General features: G+C 29.6%; 9 protein-coding genes across 9 annotated transcripts; 4 read left to right on the forward strand and 5 right to left on the reverse strand.

Annotated features, from left to right (window-relative positions):
- Positions 1-692: 692 nt before the first annotated feature.
- On the reverse strand, positions 693-4187 carry PPL_12087 (uncharacterized protein; the record flags this gene model as incomplete). The annotated part of the gene is made up of 3 exons (XM_020582832.1): positions 693-830; positions 3576-3634; positions 4148-4187. 3 exons carry the CDS (start codon positions 4185-4187, stop codon positions 693-695), a joined length of 237 nt encoding a protein of 78 aa, XP_020429613.1.
- A 1129-nt stretch (positions 4188-5316) lies between these two features.
- PPL_12088 (uncharacterized protein) lies at positions 5317-6860 on the forward strand (the record flags this gene model as incomplete). Its single annotated transcript, XM_020582833.1, has 2 exons — positions 5317-6726; positions 6855-6860. The coding sequence occupies 2 exons, from the start codon at positions 5317-5319 to the stop codon at positions 6858-6860; spliced, it is 1416 nt and encodes a 471-aa protein (XP_020429614.1).
- A 202-nt stretch (positions 6861-7062) lies between these two features.
- PPL_12089 (uncharacterized protein) lies at positions 7063-7337 on the reverse strand (the record flags this gene model as incomplete). The annotated part of the gene is made up of 2 exons (XM_020582834.1): positions 7063-7166; positions 7226-7337. The coding sequence occupies 2 exons, from the start codon at positions 7335-7337 to the stop codon at positions 7063-7065; spliced, it is 216 nt and encodes a 71-aa protein (XP_020429615.1).
- Positions 7338-8290: 953 nt separating this feature from the next.
- Positions 8291-9252, forward strand: PPL_12090 (glutathione S-transferase family protein; the record flags this gene model as incomplete). Its single annotated transcript, XM_020582835.1, has 2 exons — positions 8291-8378; positions 8528-9252. 2 exons carry the CDS (start codon positions 8291-8293, stop codon positions 9250-9252), a joined length of 813 nt encoding a protein of 270 aa, XP_020429616.1.
- Positions 9253-10179: 927 nt separating this feature from the next.
- On the forward strand, positions 10180-15341 carry PPL_12091 (uncharacterized protein; the record flags this gene model as incomplete). Its single annotated transcript, XM_020582836.1, has 9 exons — positions 10180-10641; positions 10705-10907; positions 10966-11299; positions 11369-11445; positions 11528-12069; positions 12133-13174; positions 13318-13873; positions 13951-14517; positions 14583-15341. 9 exons carry the CDS (start codon positions 10180-10182, stop codon positions 15339-15341), a joined length of 4542 nt encoding a protein of 1513 aa, XP_020429617.1.
- A 254-nt stretch (positions 15342-15595) lies between these two features.
- Positions 15596-16931, reverse strand: PPL_12092 (TPR repeat-containing protein; the record flags this gene model as incomplete). Its single annotated transcript, XM_020582837.1, has 3 exons — positions 15596-16129; positions 16216-16618; positions 16708-16931. The coding sequence occupies 3 exons, from the start codon at positions 16929-16931 to the stop codon at positions 15596-15598; spliced, it is 1161 nt and encodes a 386-aa protein (XP_020429618.1).
- Positions 16932-17287: 356 nt separating this feature from the next.
- Positions 17288-18204, reverse strand: rpl10 (S60 ribosomal protein L10; the record flags this gene model as incomplete). Its single annotated transcript, XM_020582838.1, has 2 exons — positions 17288-17918; positions 18191-18204. 2 exons carry the CDS (start codon positions 18202-18204, stop codon positions 17288-17290), a joined length of 645 nt encoding a protein of 214 aa, XP_020429619.1.
- A 727-nt stretch (positions 18205-18931) lies between these two features.
- nit2 (carbon-nitrogen hydrolase family protein) lies at positions 18932-20129 on the reverse strand (the record flags this gene model as incomplete). Its single annotated transcript, XM_020582839.1, has 2 exons — positions 18932-19630; positions 19725-20129. The coding sequence occupies 2 exons, from the start codon at positions 20127-20129 to the stop codon at positions 18932-18934; spliced, it is 1104 nt and encodes a 367-aa protein (XP_020429620.1).
- A 1777-nt stretch (positions 20130-21906) lies between these two features.
- PPL_12095 (uncharacterized protein) lies at positions 21907-22351 on the forward strand (the record flags this gene model as incomplete). Its single annotated transcript, XM_020582840.1, has 2 exons — positions 21907-22177; positions 22347-22351. 2 exons carry the CDS (start codon positions 21907-21909, stop codon positions 22349-22351), a joined length of 276 nt encoding a protein of 91 aa, XP_020429621.1.
- Between the last annotated feature and the right edge of the window lie 80 nt (positions 22352-22431).

Genomic DNA, 22431 nt, shown 5'->3' on the forward strand with positions numbered 1-22431 from the left:
AAATAAATTATTTATAATAAAAAATTTAAAAATAAATAAATAAATAAAATATAAAAAATTATTATTATTAATTAATTAATAAATAAATTAAAAAAACTTGGAATTATAAAAATAAAAAAAGTAGTATTTTTTAATTTAAAAATTTAATAAAGATTGGATTTGATTGATTATTAATTGATTGTTGACTGATTGATTTAATAAAATTTTGTTGTTTAAATATTTAATAAACAACAACCGTAATTAGATTTAATTGTATATAATTAAACTTTTATTATTAAAAGTGCGCTCTTTTAATAGTTGTTAAAAATGATTGATAGTAACAAGTAGAAAAAAGAAGTTATTATTAAATTTTTGTATTGGATATTTGTATATCAATAAAAGTTAATGATTAAATAATAAAACAAATAGACAATAAACAAACAATAATGTGTATTCTGGTGAATTTGTATCTGTATCTATTAAGGAGTTTTGATAAGTTGATAAAAAGATGTTGATACTGCTGATTGATCAGAACAAGTGCTGAGGGTGTTTTTTAGTAGTTGTTTTATTATTTGTAATTTGTGATTTGATTTGATTTGATTGTATATAAATAAATATTAATAATAAAATGGATATTGATTTATTATTTGTTTCTTTCTATTTGTATGTGTATAAATAATTAAATATATGAATGAATGAGTGTATGTGTATATCTATTTGTTAAATGAATTATTAAATGAAAATGCTATTGTTGTTGTTGCTAATATAGATGATGATGATGATGATAATGATGATTCTGATGCTACTACTACTACTGCTGCTGATTCTTCTAAATAAAAGTTTGTGATTGCCTATTTAATTTAATGATTTATTTGATTGAAAAATTTGATTGAATTTTAATAGATATATGTATATATAATAACGATGATAATAAATATAAATGTATAATATATTTGTATATATAGAGAGGTGGTAAGTACTGTGTGTTGTTAATAGTGTAGATTGTGATTCTGATAGATGTATGTAGAATTGGTTGGTTGGTTGTGGGTGACGACTACAAAACTTCCTTTACTAATTCCAAATTCGCTCTAATAGTAATTAATGTTGTTTGAGTGTTGGGTTCGGTGCGAAATCAAGGGTGGTGGGTGGTTGTTGATTCTTTTCTTTTTTTTTTAGTGGTGAAGATGTTTTTTTGTTAATATTGTTATTGCTGTTGTTTTAATTTATTATAAATAATATAGGCTGATTGATGATGGTCACTGATGACACATATAGGGTTGCTTGGTTTTTGGAATTTTTATATAACAACTAAAGAATTTGAGTTTTTCCTAGGAAGCTTAGTGTGTTGATGGTGTGTGTGTGTGTTGGTAGAAATTTAACTTGGCAGTTGGTTGTGCAATGTAAATTCTAATACGGAAATATTAAAATGTTATCAATTTAAAAAAGGTAACACGATGATTTTACTATTTTCTCTGGTTTGCTTATATTAATGTTGTTTCTTTTTTTTAATATATTGATTCAACTGATGACTGTATGATAGTGACAATTTATTATATTGGTGGTTTTTTATATTTTATTTTAGAGTCAAGTTGTATGGTTTGGTGTCTGGTAACTTGTTGTAAAGACTAATACTTTTCGTATTGATAATAATATCAGTTAGTTGAGTTATTAGGGGTGTGTGTGGTTTTTGAAGTTATATAATAAATTTATGTGGTGGTGGTGGTGGTTATTTATTAAATATAAAATTTTGGTTGGTTCAATATTTAAATATTTAATATAAAGATTTTAGATGTATATATAAATAAATAAGAAAAAGAAGTTAATTTAAAATTAATGGGGGAAAAAATATCGATTTGATATATTTGAAAGATTTAATAAATAAATAATGTAATTATATATATAAAATGATGAAGTTGAAATTTCTTTTTACTTCTTTTTTGATGGTTGATTAAAATTAGATTTTTTTGTTTTAAAATTAAATAAATAGATAAATATATTTTTATTTGTTATTTTATATTTTATATTTGTTTGTATTTATTTTTATCGATATAAGTTAAGATGAATGTTACAAGCTATAAATACTGAATGGATTGCTCATAAAGTTGATTGATGATGAGACATTGTCAATCCAATATTCACGCTTTCTCTTTCTCCACCCAACTTGGATTCGAAAGGAAGAAGTGAAAAAAAAAAAGGTGCTTGTATGACAAAGCGCAATAACACAAACCACTAATAACACAGCACCACACACAAAATTGATACCTGTCAATCCCTGTAATTTCGATTTTGAAAGGTCGGAGGTCGGAGCATCAATCAGTTCTTTTTTCGCTTCCACTGTAGTGGTGTTGTTGTGGTATGATTGATATATAATAAAAAGAACATACAATCCAAACACCTTATATATGTTTTATATTATTTTATTTGCAATAAATTTTAAATTTTAATATATGTTTAGTTTGATTGATTGATTATCTCTATGTTTGTGGTGTGAAAAATGTGTGTGAGAGTGTGTGTTTAAAAAATAAGGATTAAATCTATTTGTGGGTTTAAATCAAAAAAACCACAACACACAAAATTTATTTATTTATTTATTACTTTTTTTAAATTAATATTGAGGTACACTAGATAGCTCATTTTAAAATCTTAACACTATGATATATGGTAACAGAAATCAAATTTATGTGTTGCTGCTATAGTTATAATCAAAAAATACCCACTATGGTAACAAAATATTAAACAATAACAAGTGTTGTTTAAAAGCGTTTTAAAGATGAATCGTCACCTATCTTATTAATAACACTCCATAATTAGGTGATAAAACTATATTATAATAATATAAACATGCAAGCTATCTCAATCAAATATTAAACACACACATCAAAATAAAACAATTCAATTCAGACTAGATATAATATCATCGCATATCTATATTTTAATACCATATTATTTTATTTTGATAAGATTATTATCATGATCTCAAAAAATAATAAAGAGATAGATAGATAGATAGATGGATTGGTTATCTACGATATCACTCCTTTATCCATCTTTTGTTAGGTTGTTGTTTCTTTACAAACAAAAATCAATAACCACAATTCGTCAGTCAATTTCCAATTTGTAAAACAAAGGTTTATTTCACAGATGTCAGACTGATTAATTCTCTATCTTTACGATTGAGTTTGTAGTCTGCATCCGATCTCAACTACAACCTTACAATATTACAATAAACAAATGTTGTAGTCTTTACTTCAATCATACAAAGTCAGTAAATTTACTTGTATTTGTAGATCATCATTTGAAACATCACTGCATATTGTTGTTTGTTTCGCGCGCACATGTCTATGTTGTGTTGTCCATTAATCAATAGATGACCATTTACTATTTTCTTTCATCTATTGTCTTGTCTACCATACGCACGATCAATCACCACCATCTACTGTTTACAATTCGATTTTAATGATCACAGCTGAAACCAACCAAAACTAGCATTTCTTGTCAGTAGTCCGTAGATTGCCCATCTACTATCAACCAACAATAATTAATTAATCAAACAGAACCCGATTAACATGCACACCAAACATATAACCTCGTTATACATCAATTAGTTGATTCATTAAATCGAAAAGAGTACAATGACTATTATCTATATCGTTATCTATTCTTTGTTAATCAGATTGGATACGCATCCAATCGAACCCCTCTGTATTTACAAATTTGAAATGGCCAATTGGAATCGTGATGAATTCAAGTCATCTCATCTTACCTAGCAGTTATTCATTAATAGATAGACAGCTCGCATTTCTCTGTACATAGTTAAATAGAAAGACACCACTTTTCTCTCTCATTAAATTTTATATGGTATGTATATTGTGGTGCTCCAATACACATTATTATAAAGTGTAGATTCCATCAATATTCTAATTTCAATTTGTTAACTGTATTATATTTTGATCAACACATCAATAATACACTAATTATTATTGAAAAAGATAATCATATTTGTAAATTTACGGGTATTGAATATTGAACTTGATTAACCACAATCTACAAATTACAAATATGAACTAGATCATTTCAATATCAATATTCCTCATAATTTTTTTGTCAATTTCCATTTGTAATTTGTTTTTGATATGTGTCATTGACATTTTAATCATAGCATTTTTACGAAGAGTCGTAATACTATTTTCTAAATCTGAGTCTAACATTTTTTTGTAATCGTACCAACTGTGATTTATCAATTATATTTTTTATTATCTTCACTAAAATATGATCATTGTTTAAATTACAATAATAAATTATTGAATATTTCGATCAATTCAAGGAATTTCTATGAAATGATCTTTGCTACGTAGCAAAATTAGAAGATTGCAATGAATAAACTAAAAAAAAAGATTTATTGATTTAATTTTATTGTAGATTATCAACAATATTGTTTGCAACCACAGTCATCAATATAGGCATGGATAATTGGGCATGGGTACTGACACTTGGCCTCTGCAATAGTCTCTAGTTGTTCTTTTGCATTAACTAAGAGCAAGGGCAACAAAAAGAATAGAATAGCTGTTGAAATTGAGAATATAGTTTTAATTTGCATGTTTTTTGGTAACTAAATGAAATACTATAATTTATCAATTCTTTACTTACTTATTTATCAGTAAATAATTTTTAAATTTATTATAATATCAGATTTGTGTTATTTCATTTTATAGGTTAGGTTGTATTCTCTCTTTATTTTTGCAAAATTTTCTCATTTTTTGGGGGATGCATAAAATGAAATTACACATTTTATTAGGTTCTATTTCATACCATTCATATTTTTGTGATTTCATTTAATTTTGGCATCCAATGGAACCAATAAGTTATTTGCAACATAGTTGATGCATCATCTAGAATAAAACTAATAAATACAAAATTATTTTTATTCCTGTATTTGAAAATCATCATTGCCTCTCTTTTTATTTGATATCATTATAAATAAAAATAAATTAAATTTATTTATGCGAATTAAAAATGAATGATTAATGAGGAAAAAAAAAAACGTGTTTTCATAAACGTTATGAAGGATATGGTTATGATTTGTAGTAAACCCTCATATAAAAAAATTTTATTTTTTTGGGAATGCAAAATGTGTTTTGTAATCTCACGTAAAAAATATAAAAATTGAACTAAATATGGGGTTCTCAGAAAAAAAATTTTAAAAAACTTTAATTTTTTTCTAAGAACTTCATATAAAACGATTTGTTTCTTAATACGTAGTATAGAAATCTAATCTACTACGTATTATTATCTTAATGATCTTGCAAGTCATTTTAATTCGATTGTCAATTTTAAGATATGCAAAGTTTAAATAACATATTAATTAAAGAAATATTTAGCAATTTAAAACCAAATCAATTGTTTTATAATAATGGTGATTGTCATACCTTTAACAATCAATATGTGTCATCACTTAGATACTCAATATTAAATATAGCATTGGTATCTTGGAAATGGTTTACATCTCTATCATCGTTGATCAACCATTTGGAGATTCGGTTCTCTATCGATGACACTTGCGAGGTTGAAATCTATAATATGAGTAGGAATTACAACAGATTCAAAGATCAGAAAACGTTAGAGTTGAAACAGTTTAGCAGGACTCTTTGTTCGAAGTTCAGTTTGTTGCGAGCTTCAAATATCAGTAACCTAATCATCAGAGATGTCTATCCGTGGAGCAAGAGTTTTGAACCGGTGCTAAAGACACTCTATGCAGGCGAGCAGCTAAAGAAAGTCACCGTTCAAGCAGAGATAGTCCTACTCCAAAGCTTTATCACCAAACACCCGCATAAGAATCGATTTCAATACTGTGTTGTTCCTACCATTACCAATGACCTAGTTTATCGAGATGTTCTAGCTTCTATCAAGTATCTAAGTCGGCCGAGTAACAACATCGATTGGTTGGAAACCATCTATGAATGTACATACGAAACACCGATGAGCACAAGCATCGAAATACTCAAGGAAATGGAAAAGTTACAACCAAATACACCAACAAACTATTCAATTTCCTCTTCATCGATGCAATCGAATGATGGTTCGATAAACGTTGGTAGATTAAATAGCATCTACAAGTTGGAGTTGAATCGCTTTCACCCTTTGGCAATCGCCGAAATCATCGGTGGAATGCCATCATTGAAGATTCTCAAGATCTCGGTAACGATGTGTCAGCAGGAAGGGAACAAACAGTACATCGAGGAATCAAAGATATTCTTTGACCGACTTAAAGCGAATGAAACGATCGAGTCGTTCGCCATCAAAGAAATCTCTGGTTATAAGAGATCTAATCAACGACCAGGAATAGAATCCTTTGCAAATCAATTCGGTGATCTACTCGCAGTCAATCGATCTATAACCAAGTTGAAGCTTGATCATTTCTTTCATTTCAACACTATGTTCTTCGAATCATTATCAACGACAAACACACTAAAGAGATTGCAACTTACACTTTTTGATCATGTCATGTGTGATAAGTTGTTTGCTGCACTTCAAGAGAATAATAGCATCGAAGATCTGTGTCTCAGTTCAGTATATAATGGATTGAACGAAGATCTTATCGAACGACCACTAGCCAAACTTATAGAATCGAACCACAATCTCAACAAAGTAAAAGCAAGATATATAAAAATGACAGGCACCTATTTATTAAAGTCACTTAAAATGGATTCAAATACTTTAAAACATTTATTCGTTTGTAATGATACTGGTGTATTTTTACTATCTCATTTAAAAGATATAAAAGAAACAATAATATATCAAAACTATTATTAATAAAATAATACTATTTTTTTTTATTAATTATTTAAACTTTATCTATCTTTTTTTCTTTTAAAAAGCTTTGATTTGTTCTCTATATATAATTTTTAATGATAATAAATAATAATAAATAAAAGTGTTAATATATGTTAATTTATGTTATTTATATCATATCTTATTCACTAGTTGAGACTTACGAATTGGAAATTAAGATTAGATTCATCATTACCATTGACGGTTAAGAAAAACTTCATACAGTCATGAGCAAGGTCAAAGGTAACATTGTTCTCAATGACGAATCTTCCATTCATCGTCATACATTGTGAATACAGTGGAACCTACTAAGATTTTAACTGATTTACCTGATTTTTTATATGGAACCCACAATCCACCTATATCAAACAAAACATAAATATAAGTATCCTATATGAACAATGAGTGCTCTACTTACTAACATGTTTAGAGTTACCAGTCATTTCAAAGTTATCACCAGAATTCTCTAAGTTATTAAAAGAAACATGGAATGGAGTATTGTTAATGAAACATTGGAGTGCGACGACCATTTTTGTTTTGATTATTTATGTATTTGTTTCGAAAGATAATATTAATAAATGTTTATTATATTTGTTTTGATTTTTGATATTCCAATGACTTTAAAGTTCCTCTATTTATAATGATTATTTGTTGCGAAGAATTGTTATTGTTGCCGAGTACACTTCTCTCTTAAAATAATATCATTATTTCTTTGAACCAAGAGGCATTATCAAATTCAATCTGAGTACTAGAGATAAAGACATGATCATTAATTTTATATTAATAAATGAAAATTAAGCAAACTTGATACACCAAGTAATCTGGAGATTGATTTTTTTGAAACTCGGTCTACCTAACCATTATTCGCATAAAAAAAAAAAGAATATTAAATTTCAATAGCAAAAATTTTGGTTGTGCAGATCATTTTTCGGTGCACTGGTTAAACTTTACAGTTTAATACCTTTGTGATCAAAAGACATCCCTTTTGAGAGAGGTAAATAATTATCTACAATATTTAAATTGATCAGGCATCATTTATCATTAAAACAATTACCAAGGATGATGTTCTCTATTGAATACAAGATCCATGGAAGATTTTTAATAAAAATAAAATAAAAATAGAAATTTTCAAAATTAAAAAAAAAAAAATGGTGCATTCAGATCAAAACAAGCATCTAACACCAAAAAATGCAAGCTGAAGATATTTAAAGTTCAAAAAAAAAAACAAAAAAAAGTAATGTTTTAATTTGGAAACAATAAATTATGTGTTATTTTTACATAAATCAGTTTAAATATTTATTTTTATAGTTTATGATGTAACCCGTAAAAGTGACAGTAAATGAGGACACCTAATTTTTTTATAATTTTTGGTCAATGACATTTAATTTCTATAAATAAACACAAACCTTCTCGTTTCCAAGGAATCAAACTTATCAATATCAACTTGATTATCTTTTTTTATTTATTTAATATATCATTTAAAATGGAATCTATTATTAAAATCGTAGTAAACAATAAAGTACAAGTATTTACTTCCACAATTGTAGTACTTGCAGGTGCCAAACTTTTAAGTTCATTTTTCAAAAAACAACCTGTAAATAACTTCTTTAACTAACAAGTCATATTCGATCATTATAATTAATATAAACTATTTTTTTTTTTTTTTTGAAAAACAAAGGTTTATGAAAGAGATATTGTATATGTGTATGACTTTCCACAGTCATCGATGCCAGTAGCTCATCCATCTCCGTTCGTGCTGAAAGTCATCACATTTTTAAGATATACAAATATTCCACACAAAGTAATCAGTATGTAATGATCATTGTTATTCAATATTTATTTCCAAATATTAACATTCGTACAACAAAAACAATAACAGAATCATTTGAAAATGGAGCCAAGAAACCATTCATCAGATACAACGGGGAGCTAATTTCAGACTCACAGAATATCATTGAGTTCCTCACAGAGAAGTTCAATGTTACATCGCTAAAATTGAAGGATGAACAACAAGAAGCAGAGGCACATTTGTTGAGACGTTACATCGATGACTGTTTCTATTGGAATTTGGTTTACTCTCGTTGGTGTGACCCAGTATTCTCACCAGCTGCTGTCAGAAGTATGTTGGCCAGTGTACCACCAATGTTGACCGGTATCCTTTCGGGAATGGCCAAGTCGTATGTCGCTAAACAGTTGTACAATGCCGGTATTGGCCGTTGCCCACGAGATGAAATCTACAGTGTCGCCATCAAGGATGTCAATAGCATTGCCAAACGTCTTGGTGACAGAGAATTCCTCTTTAACGACAAACTCTCGGTTGTTGACATCTCTTTATTCTCAATGTTGGTACAACTCATCTATGTAATCGAAGCAACTCCAATCTCAGAGGCAATCAAATCCAACAAAAACTTGGTTGACTATGTCGAAAGAATTCAAAACACTTAAGTGATATAGTCACTGGTAACGATATGAGAGAATCATTTTCTGACTAACTCACACACTGACGACCATAGTATTCTCTTGTTCTAATATACTAAATACCTAAACTAATCGAATCAGTGTACTAACTTTTTAAATTCTGGGTGTTCATTTACGAATGAATATGACATGATAGCTACACGGTCAATACTTCTTGATAGCCAACTGTCTAGATTCTACGGACAAAAACTTAACAAGCTAGTCTATAATTTAAAAAAACAATAAAAAATATAAGTATTTTTATTATTATACCTCGTTGTATGTGACAATTAGGTTATATTAGTAGTGATAGAATACATTACAAAATGAATGATCCTCAAGGTTGTTGTCAAAATCATCTCCAATCGATGGTGCTCGATTATACTGTTGGTATTTGTGACATCCACAGAATCATCATTGGTTTGCTCTTTGTCTGGACTGTCTTGACCAATGAGCGAGAATATGTTTATACTGGCACTACGTTCATTTTATCTGTGGAATCATGTGTAAAAAGGTTACCTTTTCTCTTACTATGATTTTAAATCGTCTATTTAAAACAAAGCTCATAAAGATAAAGATACACGCAGTTTAGTTTGAGGTAAATACTAACCATTTCAAAAAAATTAAAATTTTAAAAAGAAATTACATATTTTTATTCATCTTAAAATTAGAAATTTAATTTTCGAAAACCACAAGCCCAACACCTTCAGCTTCGCACTAATTTTAAAAAAAATGTAAAAATTAAAAATAGAGGGGTTAATATGATAGGAGTGTTTTTTTTATTTTTTTTAATTTACGATTAGAGGTAAGAGCTAGTTTTGTTTTGTCTCTTTTACTTGATTGTGTTAATTTAATTTAACTTGTTTAATTTATTTATTTTTTTTCTATCTATCTTTAATATTTCTAATTTTTAAAATGAATATAGATTTAATCGATAAAACAATTAACGGAAGAAATGTCTTGAAAATAATTCTTGACTGGTTTGATAGATTTATAGTTTTAATTTATAACCATTCGAAAGATAAAGATAATGAACAACACAGAAATATCATATTAATTAGATTTATTAGTAGAAATGAAAATGAAATTGTAATACCAGATACAGTCGATACTCAATATCAATTAATAATAATAAGAAAAAAATATACCAGAATGTTTATATATACAAAGTCATTAAACAAATCACAATCATACACTATCACTCCTATTGAAATTATACCCAATACAAACAAACACAATCTTGACTATTTTCAACAAACACATGTCATTAAAAAAAAACGATATCATTCAATATCAAGATTTCCAAACAGTAATGCTATCAATGATGTATATTTAGTGGGTGGCACTGATCAAAGATTGGTAAGATCATTTTTCAAAGTAATTAATCAATTGACAATCATAAAACTAACAAAATCAATTCAAAAGTTTGTTTATAAAAAGATAAACTATAAAGATAACCAGAAATCTTATGAAAGAGCTGAGAATGAAATCAAAGCAATGAAATTACTCAAAGATAATCCAAGATTTGTTCAACTTGTTGACTATCATCATGATAAAGACAATCAAATCTTTCATATCATCACTAAATATTGTGATGGTGGTGATCTTTCTCAAAAGTATCAACATTTAACTGATCAAAATGAGTATGAATATCGAGAGTTAAAGAAATATCATACAACTAACCACTTTATATTCAAATAGAACCTTTCAAGAATCAGATATTAGTTCATATATTTCACAACTTTTCAATATTCTTTTGGATCTTGATAAACATGGAATTGTTCATTGTGACATTAAACCATCAAACATATTCATTGATGATAATTATAATAGTACTTTGATGCTTGGTGATTTTGGATGTTGCAAATTCATTGATAAATCGAATATCGCTGAATATCAAGATACAAAACAATACCTTCTTGAAACAAATGATTATAATATGAAATGTATCGATCATGAAATATCATATCCATCCATTTTTGAAATGAACACACTTATAAATGCAACTCGTGGATCACCTGGTTATATTTCACCAGTAAGTAAATTCTATCTAGTTTAATCTTTAATATTAAATATAACTTTATTCAAATAATAATACAAATAGGAAGCAATGAACAGACAATATGCACAATCATGTGACATCTTTTCAATTGGATCAACAATTCTCAAATTATTATGTTGGTAAATACTCGAATAATCATTTTTAAAATATTATTATCAATCAGATATTAACTCTGTATTTTTGAATATTTAAATTGATCAGTCATCAAGATGATCGAAATAATCATGATCTATTTAAATCAAATAGTGAAATTATCATTTCACATTCCAGATATTCAAAACAATTGATTGATTTTATTCATCGATTGTTGGATCGAAGTCCAAAGAATAGAGAATCATTGAATCAATTATTAAACCAATATATTGAAACTGTCACAAATAATCATTCAATTACATTTAATTTAGATACTACATTCCAAAATACCTCTGTCTATGTTACTGATATTAAATTTGGTGACAAATTTAATCAACCATTGAAATCTAATTCACTCCCTCCAAATCTTACATCATTATCATTTGGTAATAAATTCGACCAACCACTTATTGATGTACCTCCATATTCATTCAAAAAATTAATATTGCATCGATTTTTCAATCAAATACGACCAAAAGGTGTGTTACCAGAATCACTGAAATCATTGGTGTTTGGAAAAGAATTCAATCAAAAATTATCAGTTGGTGTGTTACCAGAATCACTTGAATTATTGGTGTTTGGTAATGAATTCAATCAAATATTATCAGTCGGTATGTTACCTAAATCACTGAAATCATTGGTGTTTGGATATGGATTCAATCAAATATTATCAGTCGGTGTATTACCAAAATCACTTGAATCATTGGAGTTTGGATATAAATTCAATCAAATATTATCAGTTGGTGTATTACCTAAATCACTGAAATCATTGGTGTTTGGAGTTGTTTTCAATCAAATATTATCAGTTGGTGTGTTACCTGAATCACTGGAATCATTGGTGTTTGGATATGGATTCAATCAAAAATTATCAGTCGGTGTGTTACCTGAATCACTGAAATCATTGGTATTTGGTGGATTCAATCAAATATTATCAGTTGGTGTATTACCTGAATCACTTGAATCATTGGTGTTTGGAGGTGCACTCAATCAAATATTATCAGTTGGTGTGTTACCTGAATCACTGAAATCATTGGTGTTTGGTGTTGAATTCAATCAAATATTATCAGTCGGTGTGTTACCTGAATCACTTGAATCATTGGTGTTTGGAAATGAATTCAATCAAATACTATCAGTTGGTGTGTTACCTAAATCACTGAAATCATTGGAGTTTGGTTGGGAATTCAATCAAATATTATCAGTTGGTGTGTTACCTGAATCACTTGAATCATTAACAATGATGAGATATGCTCATAGAATGGAGAGAGGAGTTCTACCACAACAAATAAAAGAGATATGTTGCAATTTTAATCAACCATTGGATATTGGAGTTCTTCCATCATCTCTTCAAAGAATAGATATTCTAGACTTAAGGCGTAAATCAAATGAAGTTCAAATATTAAAATTAATTCAACCACTCATCATTGGTATTTATGATAAAGACGTGATGCAAAGAATACCTTCAAATATAAAAACAATCAAAATTACAGTTGGCTCTAAAACTACAATATTTGAAGCATTTATACTCACAAATTCTCATGAATCACTTCAATTTATTCAAGAATTCAATCCAGAATATTATTCAACACAGATCAAGTACTCCTCTTTTAATTCTTCGATCAATCAAATTTCAGGAGAATACATATTTGGCCTAATTTTAACCGATAAGTCCTATTTAAATTCAAATTTGATAGATATTTATCCTTCTTCACCCAACAAGTAATACCAAATCATTAAATATTTAATATTTAATATTATTTTTTCAATAAAATTTTCAATCAAATTCAACCCCCTTCCTTATGCCATCGATCATTTATTTCAATGTTTTTAATTTGTTTTTGTTTCACATTATTAAAATTAAGATCAGATTTAATCAATGAGTATATAATATATATATATCGAATGAAGAGTGCAATAAAGAGAAACTTTTTGAAATTCACAGGTCGTTTGGGTTTCAATAGAGGTCAGATCAGTGGTAATAATGTTCCTGATGAACCTGAAGTGATAGGTCCTGATCTACCAAAAGAGAATCTACCTAAAGAACCTGTAGAGTTTGAAAGAGATGAATTCGATCATCGAATACAATTGTTTAGATCTTATCTGGTATCATTATCATTGACTGCTGTCAAAGATGAAATCAACAATGAGACTACCACAACAACCAATAACAATAATAATATATCTAATAGTGCAAGCAATACAAGTATAGTAAAGAGCAACAGTGCAAGCAATAGTAGTTTCAACCTTTCCAACATATATATACCAAATGATTTGATTCATGCAATCTTTTGTACACTCATATCCAACTCTAACATGTTAATCGATACATCTCATATAAACAATAATAATAATAATAATAACCGTATCTATCATCGTCAACCAATAGAAAAACAAAGTAATTGCAGTATTCTATCAAAGGTATGTATCAACTATTATCTATAGACATGTTTTTAACTAATAACCAATTATTAACTTATTAAATTAATTAATCAAAGGCAATTCCTATTATGAGTGGTTTAAGTTGTGCTTATATAAGTTGTACGAATACAACAACACCAGAAGAGTTGGTGCAACAGTTATTTCTTCAGATTCCTTCGGATGCTGCCACCACAGCTGCCTTGATGTTAAAGAATAACAAGAGATTGAATAATATCAACAACAGTAATAATAGCAACAATTATAATTGTGGAAGTAACAACAGCAGCAATAATAATTTAGAACAATCTTTATCTTTAACAAAGTCATTAGAGACACCACCTCTCACACGATCACGTAACGAATCGGTCGGATCGTCAAGTTCACAACAGAATCAAAACTCAGCAAACACAAGACAAAGAACAGAAGCCAACTATAAGATGGTAGATATACTACTTGTCGATGACATCGATATTGCACCAATGCCAACTCGTTATACATTACTGCAAATGATGACATACCGCAAGGTTGCATTCAAAGGTATCACCTACAACACACCTTCATCTCTCAGTATCATCGCAACAGCATCATCTCTCTCCAATCCAAACATAATTTCACCAACAATCGAACCATTATCACCATTAATGGTAAGTAATCGATAACAATAACAACTAATTAATATACTAATAATTAAACTACTTGTCTTTTACAGTTAGATTGTTTCTTTATAAATATTAGATTATATGAACAACTTAGATTACCACAGATAAAGTTGGAAACAGATCCTTTGATATCAACACCAGAATCTCACTATATAGTTACACCATCACGTTTACACAATCTTCGTCAACTCTTACCAAAGATATATATTACACATGACATTGAACAATATATGAGAACCATCATTGTAAATCTAAGAAATCATCCACTTGTCACATTCGGTCCTTCACCACGTGCCACGCCAACACTGACATCAGCATCCAAGATAGTTGGCATGCTCTCTGGTCAGAAGTTTGTTACTCCCACACACATCTTGATGATTGCAGCACAGGTATTGAATCACAGAATCTTCCTATCGAATCCATTCCCTTTGGAACACCAACAACACAGCCCACGCGATGATGATCCACTTCAGAACTCTCCATCAGGCTCACCCAATTCTGGAACACCATCGATCAACGTCAACAACGATAGCAATGCATCGTACCACAACGATCCATTCTCATCTAGCTCTTCGATTCCAACCAGCATGAAAATTCAGAAACCAACACTATCGATCCTTTCACAAGCAACTCTACTACCACCTCCACCCATCTCAATCGTCGACACCAGTGCCGATCTAAACATAAAGAGTAGTGTTGAACTTAGCCAAATGAAACGATCGACTCTAAGCAACCAGGAGTTTGAAAGAGATTTCGATTCATTCAGTGTAATAAAGATTATTTTGGAGAACTTGGCACCTCCTCTTTAAAACAAAACAATTAATATTAAAAACCAAACAAGAACCAAATAAATAAAACTAAACAGATAAATTGTATATAAATGATGATTAAAAAAGAAAGAAACACTTTATATCATACTTGAATATGTTAGTCTCACAGTCGATAAAATTTATAATCTTTTTATTTTGTTAATTTAAAGACATTTGTTTTTTTTTTTTTTTTTTTTTTTTTCTTTTATATATATAATACTATATGGTATAAATCTATAGGTCTTCTTTTTCTTTTAATCGGAATCAGAATCAGAGTCATCTTCCCACTCTTTCTTTTTCTTTTTATCGGTGACAACTTTCTCACCGTCGGCCCACGATCTAACTTCCATACCCTTTGGTGGTGCACCCTTTACAGTCTTCTTTGCTACGTCCTCCCAGTTGGTCGAGAGAACAGTACCTCCAGACTCAACGAATGATTTCATCATTGCACGTTGTTGCTCTTCCGATCCCTTTGAGAAAATATCTTGGAATACACGATTCAATGGATCACCCTCTTTGTCTTCACCGGCATCAATCTTGTCCCAATTCTTGTTGGTTTGGTATGGTGATACCAATGGTTTTGGTGCTGGTGTATCGATAGTTCCAACTGGTCCCTCCTTACCGGTGAACTCGAGATTATCCCATCTGATAGCTCTTGATTTCTTTAAAACGATCTCAACCTTTGTACTATAGAATTTAGTTGTGCTCTCTGCTGGAACAACTGGGTCAAAGAAATCGATATCAAAACTGTATTCACTACCTGTTGCCATTGCAAATGAAATATTAATCTAGAAATAGAATAAAGAAAGTTAGTTCTATAGAACAATGCTGAATGATAATCAAGCTTATCAGATTTAAGAAAAAACAAACTTACAGATTTATCTTTAATCTCAATATTAGAGTTTTCTTTTGTTACAAACTTGGCAAAGATTGTCAAGGTTACGTGTGTTCCAGTTTGATACCATTCATGTCTAACCTTGGTACCTGATGATGGTACTGGTAATTGTGGTTTAGCTGGTGCTGCTGGTGTAGTGGTTGTTGGTGTTGGTGTGATGGTTGTTGCAGCTGCTGGTGTAGCAGTAGTAGTGGTAGTTGGTTTAGCAGCAACTGGTGCAGCTGGTGTTGGAGTTGGTACTGGTGCTGGTTGGCTTTGTTCCAACTCTGCCTTTGTCTTTCTAACCCATGTCTTTAATTGAGAATTCTCTGGTTCCAATGCCAAACCTTTTTCAAATACACTCAAAGCTGTATCATACTCTTCCAATTCGAAACAATATTGACTGTTTTTGTATTGTTTGATAGTTATATAAATAAGAGATCAGTTTCAATAACTATACCTGTTATGCTAATATATATTTGTATTACTTACCCTTTCTTTAAATAACTCTTTGGGTTGTTTGGTTCTAATTTAATACAGTTGTTGATATCTTGAAGTGCATCATTGATCGAGTCTAACTTTTGATGACATTGAGAACGTCTGAAGAATGCCTCAAATGAATTGGGCAACTCAGTACATGCTTTATTGTAGTGAGTCAAAGCATCTTCGTAGTTCTCATCAACAAACAATGAATTTCCTTTGTTTAATTCCTCCATTCTACTTTTTATTAATCTAATATTATATAAATAATAACTAAACAACAACAACAAATGAAATTAACAAATGTTTTGAGGAATATCAAAGATTGGAAAAAAGTTTTAAAAAAAAAAAAACTAAAAATTCTTCAGAATTTCAAGTAAATTTACTTGTGATTTCAAGTTCATATTAATTAATATCTACAAAGAAACAATAAATGATGTATGTGAACTAATGAGAAAATAAGTAAGTAAACTTGATTTTAAAATTAAATTATGATCTTGATTTTGTATTTGCAAAAGATAATTTAAATTAAATGGGTTTAAGACGAGGAGCATTATTTATTTCTTTTTTGATCAATAAAAAACTAGACCGTTTAGATGGCAGCCTTGAGTAACTTTCCGTAGTCCTTGAGATGACCATGGTTGGTGATCAATTTAACGTTGGCACCGTCGTTGATGACACGACCATCGGCCTTGAGTTGCTTGTATTCCTCACGGTCGTAGGTGGTGAAACCCCACTTCTTGGAGACGACGATCTTTTGACGACCTGGGAATTTGTATGAGGAACGACGGAAGGCCTCAATGACGTGAGCAGACATGTTGTCCTTGCAACGGATGGAGAAAATGATTTGACCAATGTTGACACGAGCAACAGTACCCATTGGCTTACCGTAGGCACCTCTCATACCAGTTTGGAGACGATCTGCACCGGCACACGACAACATCTTGTTGATACGGAGAACGTGCCATGGGTGAACACGGACACGCATGTGGAAGGAGTCCTTACCACCCATCTTGGTGATGTACTTGTTACATGAGATACGACCAGCTTCCAAAGCTTCAGAGGACAATTGTTCGTATTCCAATGAGATCAAATGAGCACAGAATGGGAATTCATCTGGGGATGCCTTCTTACGACCCAAATCGTAAATTCTGATCTTGGCATCTGGAACACCACGACAGTATCTTGACTTGATGTATGGCTTATTCTTACAATATCTGTAACTATTATTGTTGTTAATGTTAGTTTCTTTCTTCTAATCTCAAAGTATCAAAATCATCTTATGTTTATTCAATCCTTCTTTCGTAACTATTTCAATTCAACTTTACAATCCTCAATGTTTATCCAATCCTAATCAATCTCTATTATCTATTGTTTTGTTATTGTTTGTGTTTGATATTTACCATCTAGCTGGACCTATAGTTTTTGAATGTTGATAGATTGATTGGGATGTTAATATGATAAACGATATAGATAGGTATAATTATAGATATACTTACGTCTACCCATTTTGAGAGGATTGTTAAATTACTGAGGAAATAATATTGACGCTCTGAAGAGAGGATATAGTGTGTGAGTGGATGAGATTAGGGTTAGGCAGACAGGCGAGGAGAGCGTAACCACAAAAAATTTTGAAAAATCTATAAAAATTAAAAAAAATGAAAATTTGTGTTTGAAAAGTGAACTTTAGTTTTTTTGTTTTTATGTCTTGATTTGTTGTGTGTTATTTACAATCAAAAAAATTAAAATTGTGTTTGGTAAGATAAAAAAAATTTGACGCTGTTTAAATAGTTTTGAAAAACATTCTCCAAAAAGAATAACATTCTTTCGCAATCATATTATTCATGAAGCATTTATTCTTTTAAAGAACAACATAATATAATATAAATAATTAACTGGTGGTTAACATTCTTTTTTTGTTTTTTTTTTGGATTTATTTTATTTATTTTTAATTAATGTGTTAAGAAAGCGATTTAATTTTAATTTATTTATCTATTAGATTTAATTTAGTTTTCAAAATTACATCGATTAATTATCTTGGGAAAATAGAAGGAATATTCAATCAATTAGTATTTAAAATTAGATCTTCTAATCCGATCTAAAACGAATTTTAATTATTTATATTTTACGTAAAAGTTTGTTTTGTTTTATTTGTTATGTGTTTTGTTTAATTACATTAATGAGTGAGTTGATTGATTTATTATATACTTTGTTTTGTGTTTTGTTGTTTGTTTTGTTAGATTTTGAAGGTTGTTGTTAATTTCTTTTGTTGATAAACTGGGATGTTTGTTCTCATTTCTTTGACTTTGGCAAGTTCAATGTTGGCGTAGATGATGGTTGGATCGTGTTCGGTGGTGGATACAATGTCACCCCATGGCGAGACAACGGTGGAATGTCCCCAAGCTGTGTAGGTGGATTTTGGGTTTCTAGCGGGTGATACGGCAGCTACGTATACCTGGTTGTCAACGGCACGACCACGTTGCAGCAGTTCCCAGTGTGCCGGGCCAGTCGTCATATTGAAGGCACCGGGATACACGAGGATTTGACAACCCTCTTTGGCATAGAGCATAGCGAGCTCCGGGAATCTAATGTCATAGCAGATACCGACGCCAAGCCTTACGCCATCACCCAACTCAATGATCGTCGGTGTTTCGCCTGGCGACAAAATCTCGCTCTCACGGAATGTAATCTTGCCTGGCACATTGATATCGAACAAGTGAATCTTTCGGTGTTTTCCAACTAGTTCACCGCTTGGATTGAAGATGAAACTGCAATTGTATATCTTTCCGTCGTCTCCACGTTCTGGAATCGATCCACCAATCAACCAAATCTTCAAACGCTTAGCTGCGTCCGCCAACATGGTAGTAGTCGGTCCACCAAACTTCTCAGCATACTCATTGAAAACTGATGTACTATACGGACAATTGAAGCATTCCTAAACAATCACATTGAACAACAACAACAATAGAAAAAGTAATCAATAAACAAAGAAATATAAAGAAAGGAAAGATAGACTAGACTAGACATACAGGTAAACATATTATATTAGCACCGTTAGATGCAGCCTCTTCAATTGCTTTGCGAGCGGCTTCTATATTTTGATTTTTGTCTTCGCCAACCAGCAGTTGTATACCGGCAAACTTGTAGATTTTATCACTGTTGAACTCATTCATTTTGTGTTCTATATCGATGGGTCTGTTTCTAGGTCTGATATTAAACGAAGAGCTACTACTGTTACTATTTTTATTAGAACTGAAATATCGTTGTTGTTGTATTTGACTATTTATAGAGCTAGATAATATTGATTTTGATATTGATAGGTTAGGAAATTGCTGATATGAACCCGATAATGAACAACCTCGATTCAGTAAATGAGAATAAGATATTCTTGATGTTGTTGTTGCTGTTGTAAGTCTAACACCACTTAAAAACATATTAATTATATATCAATATCACCTATTTTGTATAATTTTAATGATGTTCATAAAAAAAATCAATTTTTGTTTTTATTTTTTTGGTTTGGCTTTTTTTCATTTTTTTTATTTTTAGTTGCAAAATGCCCAAAGGTTATATAATCTATGGCGAACATCAATCAATCAATCAATCAATCAACCTGAGGCATAGAGTTTTAGAGTTTAAGTAACGATTAAAGAATGAACGTGAATCATTTCATAATAGTCTTTAAATAGAGTATAATAATTAGGAGTGATGATTTTTTTTTTTTGATTTACATCATTTCTAGTTGTTATCATTTTTTTTTTTGGTTCTATTTGCAATGTTGTTAGTAATAATAATTACCATATCAATGTTTTGGGTTTTATTTTTCTTGTTTGACCAAAACCAAAACAAGTAAAAAACAAATTAAAATAAATTAAATATTGTTTTTGTAATTTATTATAATTGATATTATTTTGTTATAAGGTAACATTATACGAATGTTTTATTTAAATAAAATGAAAACGATGATTTACTGTTCTTATTCGTCATCTACTAAAAACTAAATAGTAGTTGTCGTCCCAATGGCCATTAAATTAATGGATCACTGATACCAAAAGGATATAAAATCATTTACTATAAAAGGTAAAATTTAAATTAATACCTTTTATGGTAAAAACATAAAACGAAATTAAACCATTCAATGAGTTGGGTTGTTGGCCTACAACCTTTTTTTTGATATGGGTTGACCTTTTGCTTTGAATGAATGATTCACCCACATACCCACAATCACAGAAAAAAACACACACAGACTAATAAATTAATATTAAATTTTTAATATTGTTGGTCACAACGTTCACACTTGCAAAAACTCAAAATAAAATAAAAATCAAAAAACAACAAAATTGTAAGGATCTGATTTTGGGGGAGAATGGGGCATGAGTTGATTTCACCACAATATTTGATTATCGAGATTTTTACTTTAAAAGGTAATTTCGAGGATCTCCCTCAAATGATTGAGGAGTTGCGTTTACTCTATTTTCAACACATTCCTCACAACAATGAATATTATCAAACAACAACACCTTAACATCAAGAATCAATTAAATATAAAAAAATAAAAAAAATAAATTAAAATAAAACTCTCTATTTATTTTCTTTAAAAGAGAGCTGAATATTCAGCTCCAACAACCACACACAAAAACAAACACACCAAAAAGCACACTGGAATACATACACATAGATAGAGAGACTTTGTTTTTATTTTGTTTTCACACATAACCACTAAACAACTTCAATTCATTAAAAATTATTGCTGTTGTGTTGTTTTTTTTCTCTTTACCTTGATTTTGTTATTTTAAACAAAACAACCAAACTAGGTACATAAATTTTGAATGATATCATTCATTTCAAGTTCAAAAGCAATATCTGTTTTTTTTTATCAACACCAACTACTACTTCTTCTTCTTCCTAGCAGTACTAGTCAAAAATCATTTCTTCATTTTTTGTTTTTAAAATAAATAAATTAAACAGCCTACCAACAACAGCAATATTTCCTTTTTAAAAACAATCCTTTTTCAAAACTTGTACAAAAAAAAAACATTAAAAAAAACAATTATATATTTAAAACTAAAAAGAAAAAGGTTTTATATTTTAAACACTATTTTAACCAAATATATACATATAAATATAAATATAATATTTCCTTTTTTTAAAAACAATCCTTTTTTGTTTTTAGTAAAATTTGTTTTTGTTTTTTTTGTTTTTTCGATTATGATGACATTTTGTCAAGTTGTCGCAATTCCACAATCTACAAATATATATTATTATATAAATAGCAATAGTGGTGGTGGTAGTAGTAGTAATAGTATTAGTAGTTGTGGAATTAATAATAACAATAGTAACAACTTTTTCAATATAAATAATAATAATAATAGTAGTAATATAATTAATAATAATAAAATTCTGGCAAATCAATGTGAAATTTTACCACATTTCATCCAAAGGATGATTGTCAGTCACTTGCTGATCGATAAAAAGAATAGAAGTAATAAAAAATATTATAGTAGCTTAGCACTGGTTTGTAAGAGATGGTTCGATTATTCTTCTTCGATTTTTTCAGAGGTCAACCTATATAATATCGATATCGGTGCACCACAGAAAATTCAGAAGCAACTTTTTTCCAATATTTGGCGTCTGGATAAATATATTTATAGATTGATTTTGGATCTCGGTGCCACTTCCATCCCACTGGCACAGAGCTCATCATCGATCAATCCAGACCAGTTGGCAATCAGTTTA

The sequence above is a fragment of the Heterostelium album genome (genome assembly GCF_000004825.1).
Source record: "Heterostelium album PN500 unplaced genomic scaffold PPL_scaffold10, whole genome shotgun sequence".
Lineage (NCBI taxonomy): Eukaryota > Evosea > Eumycetozoa > Acytosteliales > Acytosteliaceae > Heterostelium > Heterostelium album.